The following is a 13,522-nucleotide window of genomic DNA, read 5'->3' on the forward strand; positions in this document are numbered from 1 at the left end:
TAACTAATAATACACTAGAATATCTAAAAAAACACTGCTTTTTCAAGCACAGATAGCCCATTTTGTAATTTCTGCCTGTGTCCTTGATCATGATTATGCAGTCTGATTGGCAGCAAATGTCAGACACTATCATAGTTCACAGAGACCTGAAGACAGCTGTAAACCTGTCCATCAGTCCTGCTGCCGCCTGCAGACGTTTGTCCCCAGACACGCAAATGGCAGAGCTGATGCGAGTGAAATATGATCCTGGGGTCCAGGTGAATAATAGAAAATAAAAAAAGATTGTCCTGCGTTTGCAGAATTCGAGTCATGTGACGGAGCCCAAAGTTTATTTAGAGCAGTTCCAGAGTCAAAGTCAAGGTTTGGAACAAGAGCATGCTGATAATGGACACAGATAACAGCACATGTGGGAGTTATTCTCATGAAAACTGACAAATCTGACAAACGTCAAAGCTCCGTCAGCCTGTTTCTGCTAAATGCAGCTTATTCACTGGTACTGACGTGGAACCAACGCTCTCCGGGCCCTCTCGGCACTCCCATTTGTCCTTACAGTCTCAAAACGTCCTTTCCCTCTCTAAAATGATGTTTAACTGTCTTGAGAATTTAACTGAATTCAGAGAATTCAGTAGTCAGCATCTACTGTTTGAATAACTGAAAGGCCTGTGTGGGTTTCACCTAGAGGAATGTGAAATGACTTCAAGAGTGCGTGTGTGTGTGTGTGTGTGTGTGTGTGTGTGTGTGCAGGCAGTGCCTATCGGGAGGTAATGCAAACTCCTGGAGATTCCAGGCATGCCTGTGTTTCCTCTGAAGTCATGTGATGGAGAGCAAACACAGCTACGATGTGTTAATTACACAGTGCACAGAGGCTTCACACGAGATGAACTGCACCATTAGAGAGCTGGGCTCCGTATTTCAGCATTTTAGGGTGCTTGAGCCATTTTAAATCCACGGCCGCCCGGGCCTGCACCAGTTATTCCACTGGCATATCATTCCAGCTCAATGCAGGTTCCCATGTACAAAACACTATTTTCCCTCTAATTCCCGAGACTCTTCCTGTCCACAGTGCTCAAACTTGATCCTGTTGGGAATTCAGTTATAATTTATACCTAATAACAGGTAATGGCCATGAATTACAGCTGTCCATTTTCTCCAGGCCGTTACTGATTCTCTGGTTGCCCATCATCAGCGTGAGAATGTCAATTTCATGTGTGCACGCTGCTCTGCTGCTTGCAAAAGGCTCATGCTGTGTTAGAACGTTCACGCTTGTTGACAGAAAGACTGGCCTTCCGCAGCCCTATTAGGAACCTCAGTCATGTGGGACGGCGAATCCTGCACCATATTGTGTTTGCTTAGGAACCAGTTAATCAGCAGTTTGAGTCATTTAAAATCTTGTGTTTTCAATTCTGAAGAACGGTAAAATATTTCCACACAGGAGGTCCTGACCTACTTATATTTTTAGTGACAGAAACAATGTGTTGCCCTGGAGAATTCTTCCTACAATACCAGGCATACGGCCCCAGTGTTCTTTCTTCTGTTACGTAATCGTGTGGGTTGAAAGAACCAGTTCCAATGATTAATTCTTTCTGTCAGGACTTTTACCGTTGACCATCTCAACATCTTACTCATGCAGGAATTCATAAATACCACCGAGGAAGGCTTCTCTTTTTATACAAAATACGATGTCATGTAGTAAAATGACGACATGATGTGACTCTGCTTCTGTCCAACAAGAATGGGGTTGTTGGGCTAACACGGAGGTAAAGGCAGTGACCCGTTGCCTCACCGTGGGTCTTATTAGGGCCTGGCAGGGGTCCAGTTTCTGTGTGTGAGGGAGGTGTTTAACGGCGAAGAGTAGTCGACATCAACACACGTTTGACTTCGCCACAAGAAAGATGCCATTTTAGAGAAATCCCTGCCTTCACTCCCACATACTGTTTAGACTGTCCGATTTATTTTTGTCCACGCAAGTATAAAAGCATGTTTGCAAATGACGTTCGTCTGTTCCGAGTCACACTTTATAAACACTCTTTCCTGAAAGTTATTCCGCACGGCGCGAGAAGCGGCCAGGCCGACAGAGACAGTCCCGATAAGGAAGCCAGCAGAGATGCTCCACGCGCCGGCGCTCCGGCCACCGTCTCTCTCACTTTTTTGTTGACACCAAAGTCGAGATAAATAACGGGAAAGGCTGATAAGAAGTAGAACTGCGATGTAACAGGAAATCAGATCGCTGAAACAAAACATACAGATTTCTCTTAAAACAGGTTGTGACTGGACATCAAGTAGACTAAATAATTAACTAATGATTAACGAAAACAGGGCGTTCCACGGCTCGCCTGATTATCCCCACGTCCTCTTGGCGCTCCCAACTAACAGGAATCAACAAGAACAACACGGAGGACCACAAATCAGACCCGGTGTCTCCTCACCATCGGTTACAAATCACCAGAATGAATGGAACCCCCCCGATAATGATGTGAACAACCCAGAATATCGGCGATGTCTGAATGACCCGGCCTGGGCTGGCCGCGTGTGGCCTGCAGATAAAGGGCAATATTTATTCGTGGTCGGTTTAAGTGCCATCTTCGGTGACCTTTTCCCTCCCCACCGACACCACCACCCTGACAGATTAGCCTCAGAGGACCGCTTGTGTAAATAAAAGCAGGGGTCTTGGTCTCCAGCACGGCCCAACGGATCACAAACCACACCCTGGGATGAAAATGTGGCTCCATTAATGATTTCAAATGCCACACATTCACCCACTGTGGGGGTGTTTTCAGTGGCAACTGCTACGATCCAGACAACAAGCAGCTGCTGAGGTGGTTAGCCATTTCTCCCAGTGTTTGCAGATTGGGTTGTGGTTTACTTTTCCTTTCCTCCTGAGCATTTGATTGTATATATTTGAGCTGCGGTTCCAAAAAAAAAAAAAAGAAATATCTCGCCCGGGGTTATACAACTACATCCAAACAGGCTATCGCAGCGCTCCGGCAGGACAGGCAGCACCGCCAGCCTGGGAAATCACCAAAGGTTTAGCAGAATTCTCCAGTAAAACGTGCGTTAGCGCTGATGCCTCCACCTGAAAGAGCCCCAGCTTTCTCCCTTAATGTACCCCTGGACTAAAATGCAAACACCCCAACGCCATTCTCTCTCCCTCACACCCCTCCTTTTACTCCCGTCTCACCAGATTGGGGGGGGGGGGGGCAGGATGTGACACCAGCTGGTCGTCAGCTCAGACAAAGAAACCTGCTGAATGTGCTGTTGCATCAAAAAGAATCTGCCTCCGTGCTTTGCCGATTCTTCATGCTCTCAATGTTTCTGGGCCTCGTTTATGTTTCAGCAACTCCTTTTCTCTAAGGAAGGTGTTCAGCACCGTGAAAACACCCACACGAATCACCTCAGATCCATGTAATCTCCTAAATAGGAGCAACTCCGCCGTCAGAGTGGGGAGAGAGTGGGGTGAGAAAAGGCTGAACTGGAGGGAGGTGGGACACAAGCTATTTAGAATTAGACAATCATGAAATAATGGAAAGAAAATAAAGTTCTCAATGACCAAGTGCAAAGTGAAGTGGGATGCTTTTTTCTTTTCTTTTCTTTGTTTTTTAAACCCAGGGCTGAATACAGACAGGTCTTTTGATTCTTATCAGCACAATTTAGATGTGAAAAGCAGATCCCAGAGGAAACCACCCCTGAGACGCGCTGCAAGAAGAGGGGAGGGGGTCCAAACCGAGGTGCTGAGGGACATTTTCATGGCCGGATGAACCCCTAATCTGCCCTTTAACTGCAGATCTTTTATCACATATGCACAAACAGACAAACACAGGGGGGGGGGGGGGTTTGAACAATGCACCAGTCATTGTTTTTGCAGGCAAAAATACAAAAACGGCCCAACTTTACACGCTGCAGATAGCGGTGACAGGTTGGGACTTCTCCAGTTTCTGGGAATGTCTAAGATTGCAATTGTAGCTGCACAGGCCTACTGGCAAAGAACAGGGAGCGATATCCTGGAAACCTGTTTCACAAAGTCTGGTTGAGACACACCCATCAGGAGCTGGTTCCCTATTTCAACAAGAAAAAAGTCCAAACAAAGTACAACTCTAAAAAAACATTGTCTCCTGAAATGCTTTAGGGTGTAATTAGTCTTTAAAGTTATCATTTGAGAGAGAATATAGCAGCGGGCTAATGTGTACCGGGCCAAGGGTAATGTGGTGCACAGGAGCAGCCATGACACTGGATATTTGGGAAGGGGTGGAGGCAATCAGAGTTGTGAATGGGCCTCATTGTAGCCTGTCATGGGACTCGAGTACAGCTAAAAAGATAATTCCCTCTTCCTTAGGATGATATGCGGGGAAGGAATAGCTTCATCGGCACAACGGGAGGAGACTACAGATCACATAAGCGCATTTAACGGTGGTGCTCGTGACCAACACGTCACATACATTTTTGAGGACAAATTACAGACACTTGACGTTTTGATAAATGATGTTAGAGTCCTAGAATAGATCATAGATAAATTTGAGGAGAATCATCCAAGTGAGGCATTACCTTAACAACTGACCAAACAAATGCAAACGAGTCAGCGTTTCAGGTTTGGTTGCTCAGTCAAGTGGAGACTGGTGAGTCAGAGTAAACTTAAAAACACCAGGACGTCTAAATCTCCATCTGTTCAACGTCTTAAACCCCAACCAATGCGCTCTAGAACGACAGCGACAGCTTAGTTCTTTAGTTACCCGAGCAAACGTTTCATTAAGTGAAAGATGGGGATCGAAAACGAAGATTCAAACAAGTGGTCCTATTTTGACTCCTCTCATCCTTGACACGTCCCCTGTTTGTTCCACCAAGAGGAATGAAAATAGAACCATAATAGGTAGAAGCAAGTGGTCAAAGTGCAGCTGCTGGAGTGTGCGCCACATTAATGTGCGGTTGCTTTTGAGGAAATGCGTGTAAAGAAATTGTGTCTGGCTCTAGAAACTTGCAGAAGTGGAAATCAGTTTTACACCCTCCTTTTTTAGAGACGGTTCGGGAATATTCAAGTTGAGACGAGACTGGACGGATAGCCAACAATCGCTGCACGGATTTTTGGCTCAAGGCGGCAACGCCGTTCATCATACCGTCGATGTCACTGTTCAAACCTTATATGGGTCTGACCCCCCCCACACTGCGCCCCCACGGATGCCCCGTTGAGTCTACGTACTCGCCACCACCACGCAAGGCGACGTCCACGCGCTTTCATGTCAGCACGACAGAGATCGCCTCGCGTTAAATGACTCTGCAGAAAAAATAAGGACGTCACAGCATTTTGGAAACGGACTTGCGATAATCCGCCAGGTGTTTAAGTGGAGGCCTCATATATTCAGAAATAAAAACAAAGATGAACAAATTAAACTGATATAGGGTCCCACGCAGACATCCACTTCCAAATACGACCTTTAAGCATGCACGGAAATGTCTGTCATACTTTAAATGGTGTAAAGTCGGGCGGGTCTGCATTGCATTTCAATTCCAGGCGCGCCTCAGCGTACTGTGTCTGTGTCCGACCAGCCGGCGACAGCACCGTTGGAGGGCACATGTATTCCTAGCTGCTTTGTTCCGGGCCACACAACCTGCAGATACTGTTTGGAAGCTCCGTTTGTTCAGTCATGAGCGTGCAAAACAGTACAAGCGGTTTCTTATATCAGACACAAGGTGAATATTGATAACCGCAGCAACGCAAGACCACTTCCATGAACCAAGGAGGCAGAACCTGAGCAGGTGATGTAAAGCAAGCCGTTCCTGCTGCCAGGGCCACCTGGCAATAGTCGTCTCAAGGCACCGGTGATTATATGAGAGGGCCTGCTCACCTTTGGTAGCTCTTTGAGTTGGTTGGCATCAAGGAGTAGCTCTTCCAGGCTGCGACTGTAGCGGAATATCTCATCGGGGACAGTATGCAGGTTGCAATGTCGCTTGTCCACCGACTCGACGTGGCGGTTGCAGCGCCACAGAGGAATGCACTTCAGCATGTCCGGCCGCCGTGGGGGATGTGGTTGCCGGCGCTACTGAGATCTCCTCATCGGAGGATGAAGGTCAGGATCAGGGAGGGTGTTTTGGGGGGAGAGGGCCTCCTCGATGTCAAATCACTTGTTGTATTCTCGCGGCTAACAGGAACAGGAGGCCGAAATCCAATTAGAAACAAAATAATCCCCTGATCTTCGAGCGATATTCCCAGTTTCAATGCAGGCGTGCTTCAGTGTGGTCAGTCAGCTCCGTCTTCGCGTCATCAGCCCCGGAATTACCATTAGCATAAATGGGAACTCCCGCTTGGAAGAATATTCTGCAACTTTCCCCCCACTTATTCACAGTAATGAAGTAGCATTAGCTGGTTTCCTTACTACATCCACCACCATCCCCATACAAACACGACGCTCACCGGGGTTAGCCTAACAGCGTGCAGCCAGCGACCCAGTTATGTAGAAACATTGCTGGAAGTATGTATTACTTGAGTGGCGACCCTACGCTTCCACCAGTCAAAGGTAAACAATGACCTACCAGCATAAATCGGTTTACACAAACAGCGACGCGCGTCAGAAAAAAATTACCCGACTGTGGATGCGCAGGAACGTCCTCCTCCGCACCGGTTGTGTTGTTAGCGGGTTAGCTACCATTAGCTTTCATCGGCTAGTAGCTGACTGAACGCCTTTGTGGTCAGTTACCGTTAGCTGATACCAGTAAAGGGAAAGCTACGGAAACATCTTAGCGAGACGGATGTATATAACAGCAGCATCGCGACAGGCGTCAAAGTAACTCTCCCAGGGCTTCTGTTAAATGCGACATGACGCTAGGTAAAAAGCCAGCAACGAACAGGAGTTGGGGCAATCGCGTCGTATCCCTCCCCTTGTTGAACTGAGGGAGGCGGGATTGCTGTGGGCGGGGCCAATGTTGGAAGCGGAGCGCCTTGTTTCACAGCGACACCCAGCGGCGAGTGTTAGCAATTACACGATTACGAAACTTGTCTATGGTCGTACTATTCATACTTCTAAAATAAATGTCTAGTTTTCAGTCAGGTTTTATTGCTGGTCTCAATTTATATTTTAGCTCTCTCTAACTGGGTCGAGTATTTCTACAATAAAACGAGAAATCAAACATTTATTTTCAACCTTTAATTGTAGAAAGAAAAAAAGTGTTTACAGAACCTGGCAACTTTATGAAAAGAAAAAAGGAGGATAGAAGTGGGAAAAAACTTGAGGTCTTGGGGGAGAAAAAAAAAAAACCATTCTTACACAAAAAGAAGTCTTCACTAATCACAAAGCAATATCTGACAGTATTTTAACAAACTCCCCCAAATGCGTTGACAGAGATAACAGCTATTTAAAAAAATAAAAACAGTTACAGGTTTTGGAGGCCCACATCTGTAGTTGCAGGGATCTGTGGCTGAATGAATTGGGTTAGAGTAGTTATGGGAATGGGCGTTGGTCAGAAATCGGATGTTTTACGCAGAGAGGTCACTGCTGTTAAAACGGTCTTGATCGTACACCTCTGCCACGACTTTACGCCCACCGAACCAACGATCATTGAGAGCTTGGATAGCTTTGTTCATCTCTGAAGCGGCAGAAAACTCAACAAAGATTTTGACGATGATGTCTGCATCCTCCTCTTCTCCCTGCTTTTCTTGGTATATGATGACTCTGTTGACGGTGCCAAACTTGCCGCACTCCTCCGTCACCTCGCCCTCCAGGTCGTCGTCTATGTCCTCCGGACCAACCATGTTTCTGAGCACCATCACCGTTGACTGCGCAGGAGCAATGAGTAAGAGTCATTTTGGCAAAACAACAGGAGTCTATTTTAAACTACCAGAAAGCTCACCTCTGATTTTCTGAGAAGTTTCTGCATCACCATGTGTCTGGCGCTGCTCCCGGAGATGCTCATGTGCTCCTGGTCACTCAGCATCTCCTGCCCTGTGCCATCCTGGAGCGTTTCCTCCTTTTCTTCCTTCCTCTCCTGTTGGATGGCGGCGGCAACTTGGTTCGACGGGACCGGCGGCGTTGCAAGCACGGGGTTCACCAGACCGACCTGGGGAAGCACTGGTATGGGAGGCCGTACTGGAGTCACTCCTATCAAGAGGGCAGAAGTGGTTTCACACAACAGTAACCTTTGTCATAGCTGCTTAAAAACCCCGGGCAGTTTGAGCCGCCGATCCAAGCCTTCCATCAGACATACCTGTGATGACCCCGGGCGCCTGGGCAGCCATAACGGCCTGAGGTATTCCCATTTGCTGACCGAGAAGCTGGGGCGCAGCTAAAGCCCCTAAAACTGATGCACCAGCTACAGCCTCCTTAAGAGAGGGGGGGCCGAAGACATTAGGCAAGGGAAACACACAGAGCACAGCACAAGGCAGCACAGTCAACGATCACACAGCATGACACAGTGTCAACCTGGCCTACCTCTCATAAACAGCATAGATATTCATTTCAGTCATTATGACTGGGCAGATCTTTAGCTCTGCACCACGCTATTCAGTGCACAATTAAGTCTGTGGTTGGCGATACACTAGATTTACAAAGTATTTTACTATTTATGGCCTTCTCCCATACACCTCTAAACTATATGACCATTTTGTTTATGCTTCTGTTGTTTGTTCTACCTAGGTCTGGGTCATATTTACCTGTAAGGCCATTAAATCCCTTTGGAAGGGATTCATACTTGCCTGGGCCGTTATCTTAGCGGTAGCCGCCGCTGCAGCCACTGCTGCAGCTGGTGGCAGACCACCAGGAGTTGTGGGGGTCAGTAGGGGCATAGGCGGTGTCACTGCTTTGCCCACCCGCAGGTACTGACCCCCAAGGTCAAAGAGGTTCATAGAAGAGACAGCGTCCAATGCTGACTGAGGCTTTTCATATTCTGCAAGTGAATAGAACAACCATTAACGGCAGAGTGATGTGACACAGCGAGGGCGAGAGATTTGAGGAGCCCTCCAGCTCACCAATGAAGCCAAAGCCTCTATGTCGCCCTGAAGTGGGATCTCTGGCTAACATACAAGACTTGATCCGTCCAAAGGCCTCAAACACACTCTTGATGTCGTCGTCCGATAGGTCAGGGTGGACCGACGCCACGTATATCCGGTTAAAGGCACGTGCCTCCTCTGCCAGTTGGTCAATGATGGGTTGCGCCTGACCGATGTTACTTGGCCGCCCAACCTATAGCACAGATCAAACCAGCACCGCAACTGAATAAAGGGTTTGATGAACCAACCACGAACGCTCGCCCTCAAGACTTTCGAGGTCTAGCAGAGAGCCAACGCTTCACCTCCAATCCAAAGACGAGAGGCGAAACATCTTCCAGTTGACTCTCCGCTAAAGCTCGATAAATTACTGTGACCTGGAGATTCGCCAAGCTTCACGGACACCATTTGATCGGTGGCGACACTGGAAAATAAACGCCTCCTAGCTTCTTCCTTTTTCAAATAAGGAACCAAACTACCTATTCGACGCACTTTTACGATCTGTGCTAGAGATGGGGCAGCCAATTAACAACAACCAGGCGCAGTCCTTCATCAGCACCGCATGGTTACAGAGTGATGCAGTGCACCCGTTGGAATCCTGCTGGAGCTGGTCACTTAAGCAGCTTATGAAATCAAGGAAGCACAACGCACAAAACAGGAACACATTCACACAAATAAAAAGAAAAACGCACCTGGAATGAACAGACAGACAAGCAAAGAGGGAGAAATGAGTCAGTAAATGCAGGTAATGTCATAATGGCTCAAACCCCCTAATGAGCTCACAGTGTGTCTTTTCATTTATCCATGTGTTCATCATTTCTGGGTAACATACCTTAATGTTTCTCCCCCCTAACATGACTGAATTCATCTGCTCCAGTGCCAGCTGAGCAGCCTCTGGCACGTCATATTCTACAAAGGCAAACCCCTGCATGGCAGGACAAATTAGAAGGGACCAAACAAAATACACACAAGTTAAACTTTCCAACGTTTAATTGAGGGAAAGCAGAAACTGAATTTAAAAAAAAAAAAAGAAAGAAAGGAAAAAGATACGGACCTTGTGCTTCATTGTTACAGAATCCCAGGACATGTCAATGCTCTTGATGGGACCGAAGGGTGCAAAGGCCTGTCTGATGGTGTCCTCCCCGAGCTCGTAGTATATGGACCCCACATACACCCGACACATTATGGCTAGCGCGCGCTGTCTTTGGGCTGCCACCTGCCAAGTTGAGAAAATAACACATAAGCATTAGAAAGTAAACAAAAAGGAGAACACACAAAGATGAATGTATTTTCTACTGTGCTGTATTTCCTCAAAAAGAGTTGGAGGCCAATTCCAAGTAGGTGGTACTGGGATACTGTAATCAGTGCAAAAAACCCAATAAAACTTACTGTTGTATAATATTTGACGTACCCATTATAATTACAATATGGCCTCTAATCTGCAATAATTCAAAAGATACAGGGAGTGAAACACACTGATGTGATTGACATGCACAGCCCTCATAAGTATTTGGCTTCAGTAACTGACCTGTAGTCCAGGGATGCAAGTAAGGTAACAAAAGTAACCCAGGAGTTCAAACGAAATCCATACAAATTCTTGCTGAAAGCATTTCAAACTTTCTCCTCAAGTGTGAGAGGATTTTTAACCACCAAAAGTTGCTGTGTGTGTCTGATGCCTTCAAATCAATCTACTGGTTTCATTCTAAAGCCAACAGAGTATGCTAACACATGAGACTTATTGATGACATCATATAAAGTGGACTGGGTTATTCACAGAACACTTGACTTTGAGATGGCCGAAAAGATCCCTGTTACAACAGTTCTCTCATTTTGGTCCATTAAAGGGATTGCTATCCCTCTTTCATCCCATGCCGAGTAGTTTTGCTTTTAAAAATGAGCAAATGCATATTTTTCAAAGAGAAGTGACCTTTCTCATATGTATAAATCCTTCAAAAAAGGGCAAACTATCCAATTGTAAACAGGGCTGCACATTAAATAATGGTCACAGTTGTACCTCCCTTTGTTTAAACACTCATGATTCAGTCATACTGAAAACACGTGCATTTGCCACAGAATATATTGCAACCTGAAGCTGTACATGTACGATACACCTAATATACCAGTCAAAATATTTTAAATGTAATGTAACCAAGGACAAAATAATATGGAAAGAGCATCAAAGTAATAACAGCACCTTGATCCTAAAAACACAAGAGAAGATACTCTGATTATTGTATAGCAGACGACAAACCATTGCAATGACTGCTGACAAGCACGCCCGTCTTTATATTCAAAAAACACGAGAAATGCAGACGCTGGGGAAACGGGAAATAGACTATAAAACTGTCACCTTCTTTCCACGAGCAAATATTCTTCCACTGTAGCATTTACTGACAGTTTTATAAATCTTCCTGGCACCTAATTTATTCAACTGCCCAAAAAGTAACAGTGCAGCCCCACCAACCAAGAAAGAAAATGCTTCAAACATAAGGGATTACACACACGGTCACAAGTAGACTAAGAGAGGAGAGCCACGTTTTCTTACAAAATATGCATTTTGTAAGGTCAAAAGGCAAGGGTCGTTGCCAAAGCAACCAGTAAAAGAAGGGTAACAGTCCTTTCCATTGGGAATGCGCACAGAAGAAAATTTAATAATCTATTGACCGATTGTAAAGGTGAGAGAGGATCTCCAAAGCCCATTGTCACTGCTGCCATCTGAAAGACAGTAAAGATGAAAAAAGTGCTGAGAAGTAGGTGAAATAGTCTCTTAGCTTTGATTTTTTCAAAACTGTCAATGCTCATAGATAAAAGCGGTTATGCGAACACTATAACCTCTTAAACAGCACACATTTCAGCTTCCTCCCCTCTCTAGATAGCAAAATACCACAAACCAATACACATTAACAATTCCCCTTTAAAGTGCCAAGAATTAACATAGCCAAAGCCTTCACGATGATCTCCTCCATCTGAAAAAGAACAGAGGCAACAGAACGGGCACACAGTTGACACATTTTTTCCACAGCAAACTTCCAAATGGCCTGTAGCGCAACCAACAGTTGAGTCAAGAGACTTCAACATTACTAACGCGAGGAAAGACTACCGAGGAGTCAGAAGACAGGTGTATTACAGTTTTAGTATAACTGAGTCCCAAATATTCTTCACATCTCACCTGCAGGTTGGTGAGCTGCTGTTGCTGATGGGCAATGGTCTGCTTCACCAACACACTCTTAATACTTTGTTCCATGGCATACTTCTTTGCCTGGAAAATATAAACAAAGAGAATTTGGACCGATGAGTTAAGGCCCTATAATGTCAAAATATTTCGTTTTTTAAATGGTGGATTTGGACAGGTATGAAAGTGGCCCACCCTCTGTAGTGCCTCCTGCTGCTCCGGGGTGAGAGGCGGAAGGCCAAGCTTGGAGCCTGTGCCCTGTCCATTCTCCATCGTCAGAGCTTCACCACCCTGGAATCCCGAAACAACAAGGTTAATGTGTGGAAACACTGGACAGCTGCAAACAGTCCGCAACACCTGCCTCTATGCACATCAGGCCTAAAACTCTGCAAGATACAATCACAATCCTGTTTCGTCATAGAGAGCAATTTACGTTTAAATACGTAAGTAAATACAAATGATACAACCGGATTTGAACAATGTCTGGCCGGATGAACTCCTTACCTACGCAACTTGCTAAACGTTGGGTCCACCAATATGAGACGGTAAGCCCCCAAGGGGAAGTTGACTGGTGGGAAGGCTTTAAAAACTCAACAAATTCTAAGGGAAAATTAAAAATATGCCTTCAGGCTAACATTTAAAAACAATATGCAGGCAGGCAAGATTTAAGTTACACTGCAACACAGCCAATCTGCCGTCCCTATCGATTTAATTAGCTAACATTAGCGCGATGCACATGCATGCTAACGAAGGTGTTCGGCCGCAAATTTCGGTACTGGAGTACAATAAATTGGCCTGAATTTTGCATGGTGGACGAAGATTATCGTATATAAGGTCGTTGCAACTTGCCCTTAAATGCATTCCAAGTAGTGAAACTGAACAATTATTACAACAATCGCTTCTGCATAAACGAGGCCTGCTTTTCACGAGAACAACGGGTAGGATAGCAAGGAATGCTAACGATCGCTAGCTTAGCACTCTTTAGTCGGGCGCGTAAAGCATCTGTATCGGCCTACTAAAATATACTTAAACTTATTGAATACTAGCCTCTTACGTTTTACTGCCTCGATGCAGTAGTCATACAAAAACCAATGTAGCTGGAAAAAATCTTAATTTCTCTTAATCATCGCATTTATTTACCGCAGTCTCCGTTACCGCCATGAAGCACTCCTTGGAGAGGCCCGGATAGACGAAAGCTCGTGAGATTGTCGTTGTTTCAATGGATGGTATCGCGAGAGTTGACGTCACGCAAAAAAAGGCTGGCCATAATAAAGGATGGAGCAAAAATGCTTAATAATCAGGTTAATGCACGACCTGGTTACTAACTGTAGCTACGCCTGATCCATTTTATGCGAATAAACCCCCAAACCTACATTGACACAGAA

At 45.7% G+C, this 13,522-nt stretch overlaps 2 protein-coding genes across 18 annotated transcripts in view; both read right to left on the reverse strand.

Moving 5' to 3' along the window:
• scrib (scribble planar cell polarity protein) overlaps positions 1 to 6,865 on the reverse strand; it is a 39,191-nt gene extending 32,326 nt beyond the window's left edge. For 7 of the 9 annotated variants that reach the window (XM_057012640.1, XM_057012638.1, XM_057012637.1 and 4 more), the window contains exon 1: positions 5,835 to 6,865. In XM_057012640.1, coding sequence (XP_056868620.1) covers positions 5,835 to 5,993 — 159 coding nt within the window. In that variant the 5' untranslated portion in view covers positions 5,994 to 6,865. The remainder of the gene's footprint in view (positions 1 to 5,834) is intronic. The other 2 variants (XM_057012643.1, XM_057012644.1) reach the window with 2 other exon arrangements.
• A 250-nt stretch (positions 6,866 to 7,115) lies between these two features.
• LOC130513575 (poly(U)-binding-splicing factor PUF60-like) lies at positions 7,116 to 13,404 on the reverse strand. 9 transcript variants are annotated; one of them, XM_057012349.1, is made up of 12 exons: positions 13,278 to 13,404; positions 12,642 to 12,737; positions 12,333 to 12,428; positions 12,135 to 12,224; positions 11,630 to 11,680; positions 10,020 to 10,181; positions 9,798 to 9,890; positions 8,948 to 9,161; positions 8,633 to 8,865; positions 8,188 to 8,302; positions 7,834 to 8,081; positions 7,116 to 7,759 (listed from the first exon to the last, which is right to left on the reverse strand). In XM_057012349.1, exons 3-12 carry the CDS (start codon positions 12,408 to 12,410, stop codon positions 7,460 to 7,462), a joined length of 1,584 nt encoding a protein of 527 aa, XP_056868329.1. In that variant the 5' UTR covers positions 12,411 to 12,428; positions 12,642 to 12,737; positions 13,278 to 13,404; the 3' UTR covers positions 7,116 to 7,459. The 9 variants fall into 9 exon arrangements, with proteins under 9 accessions (XP_056868329.1, XP_056868330.1, XP_056868334.1 ...); XM_057012350.1 differs by having other exon boundaries at positions 13,192 to 13,323; XM_057012354.1 differs by lacking the exon at positions 11,630 to 11,680 and having other exon boundaries at positions 13,278 to 13,403.
• Positions 13,405 to 13,522: the final 118 nt, after the last annotated feature.

Source organism: Takifugu flavidus, chromosome 17 (genome assembly GCF_003711565.1).
Source record: "Takifugu flavidus isolate HTHZ2018 chromosome 17, ASM371156v2, whole genome shotgun sequence".
NCBI lineage: Eukaryota > Metazoa > Chordata > Actinopteri > Tetraodontiformes > Tetraodontidae > Takifugu > Takifugu flavidus.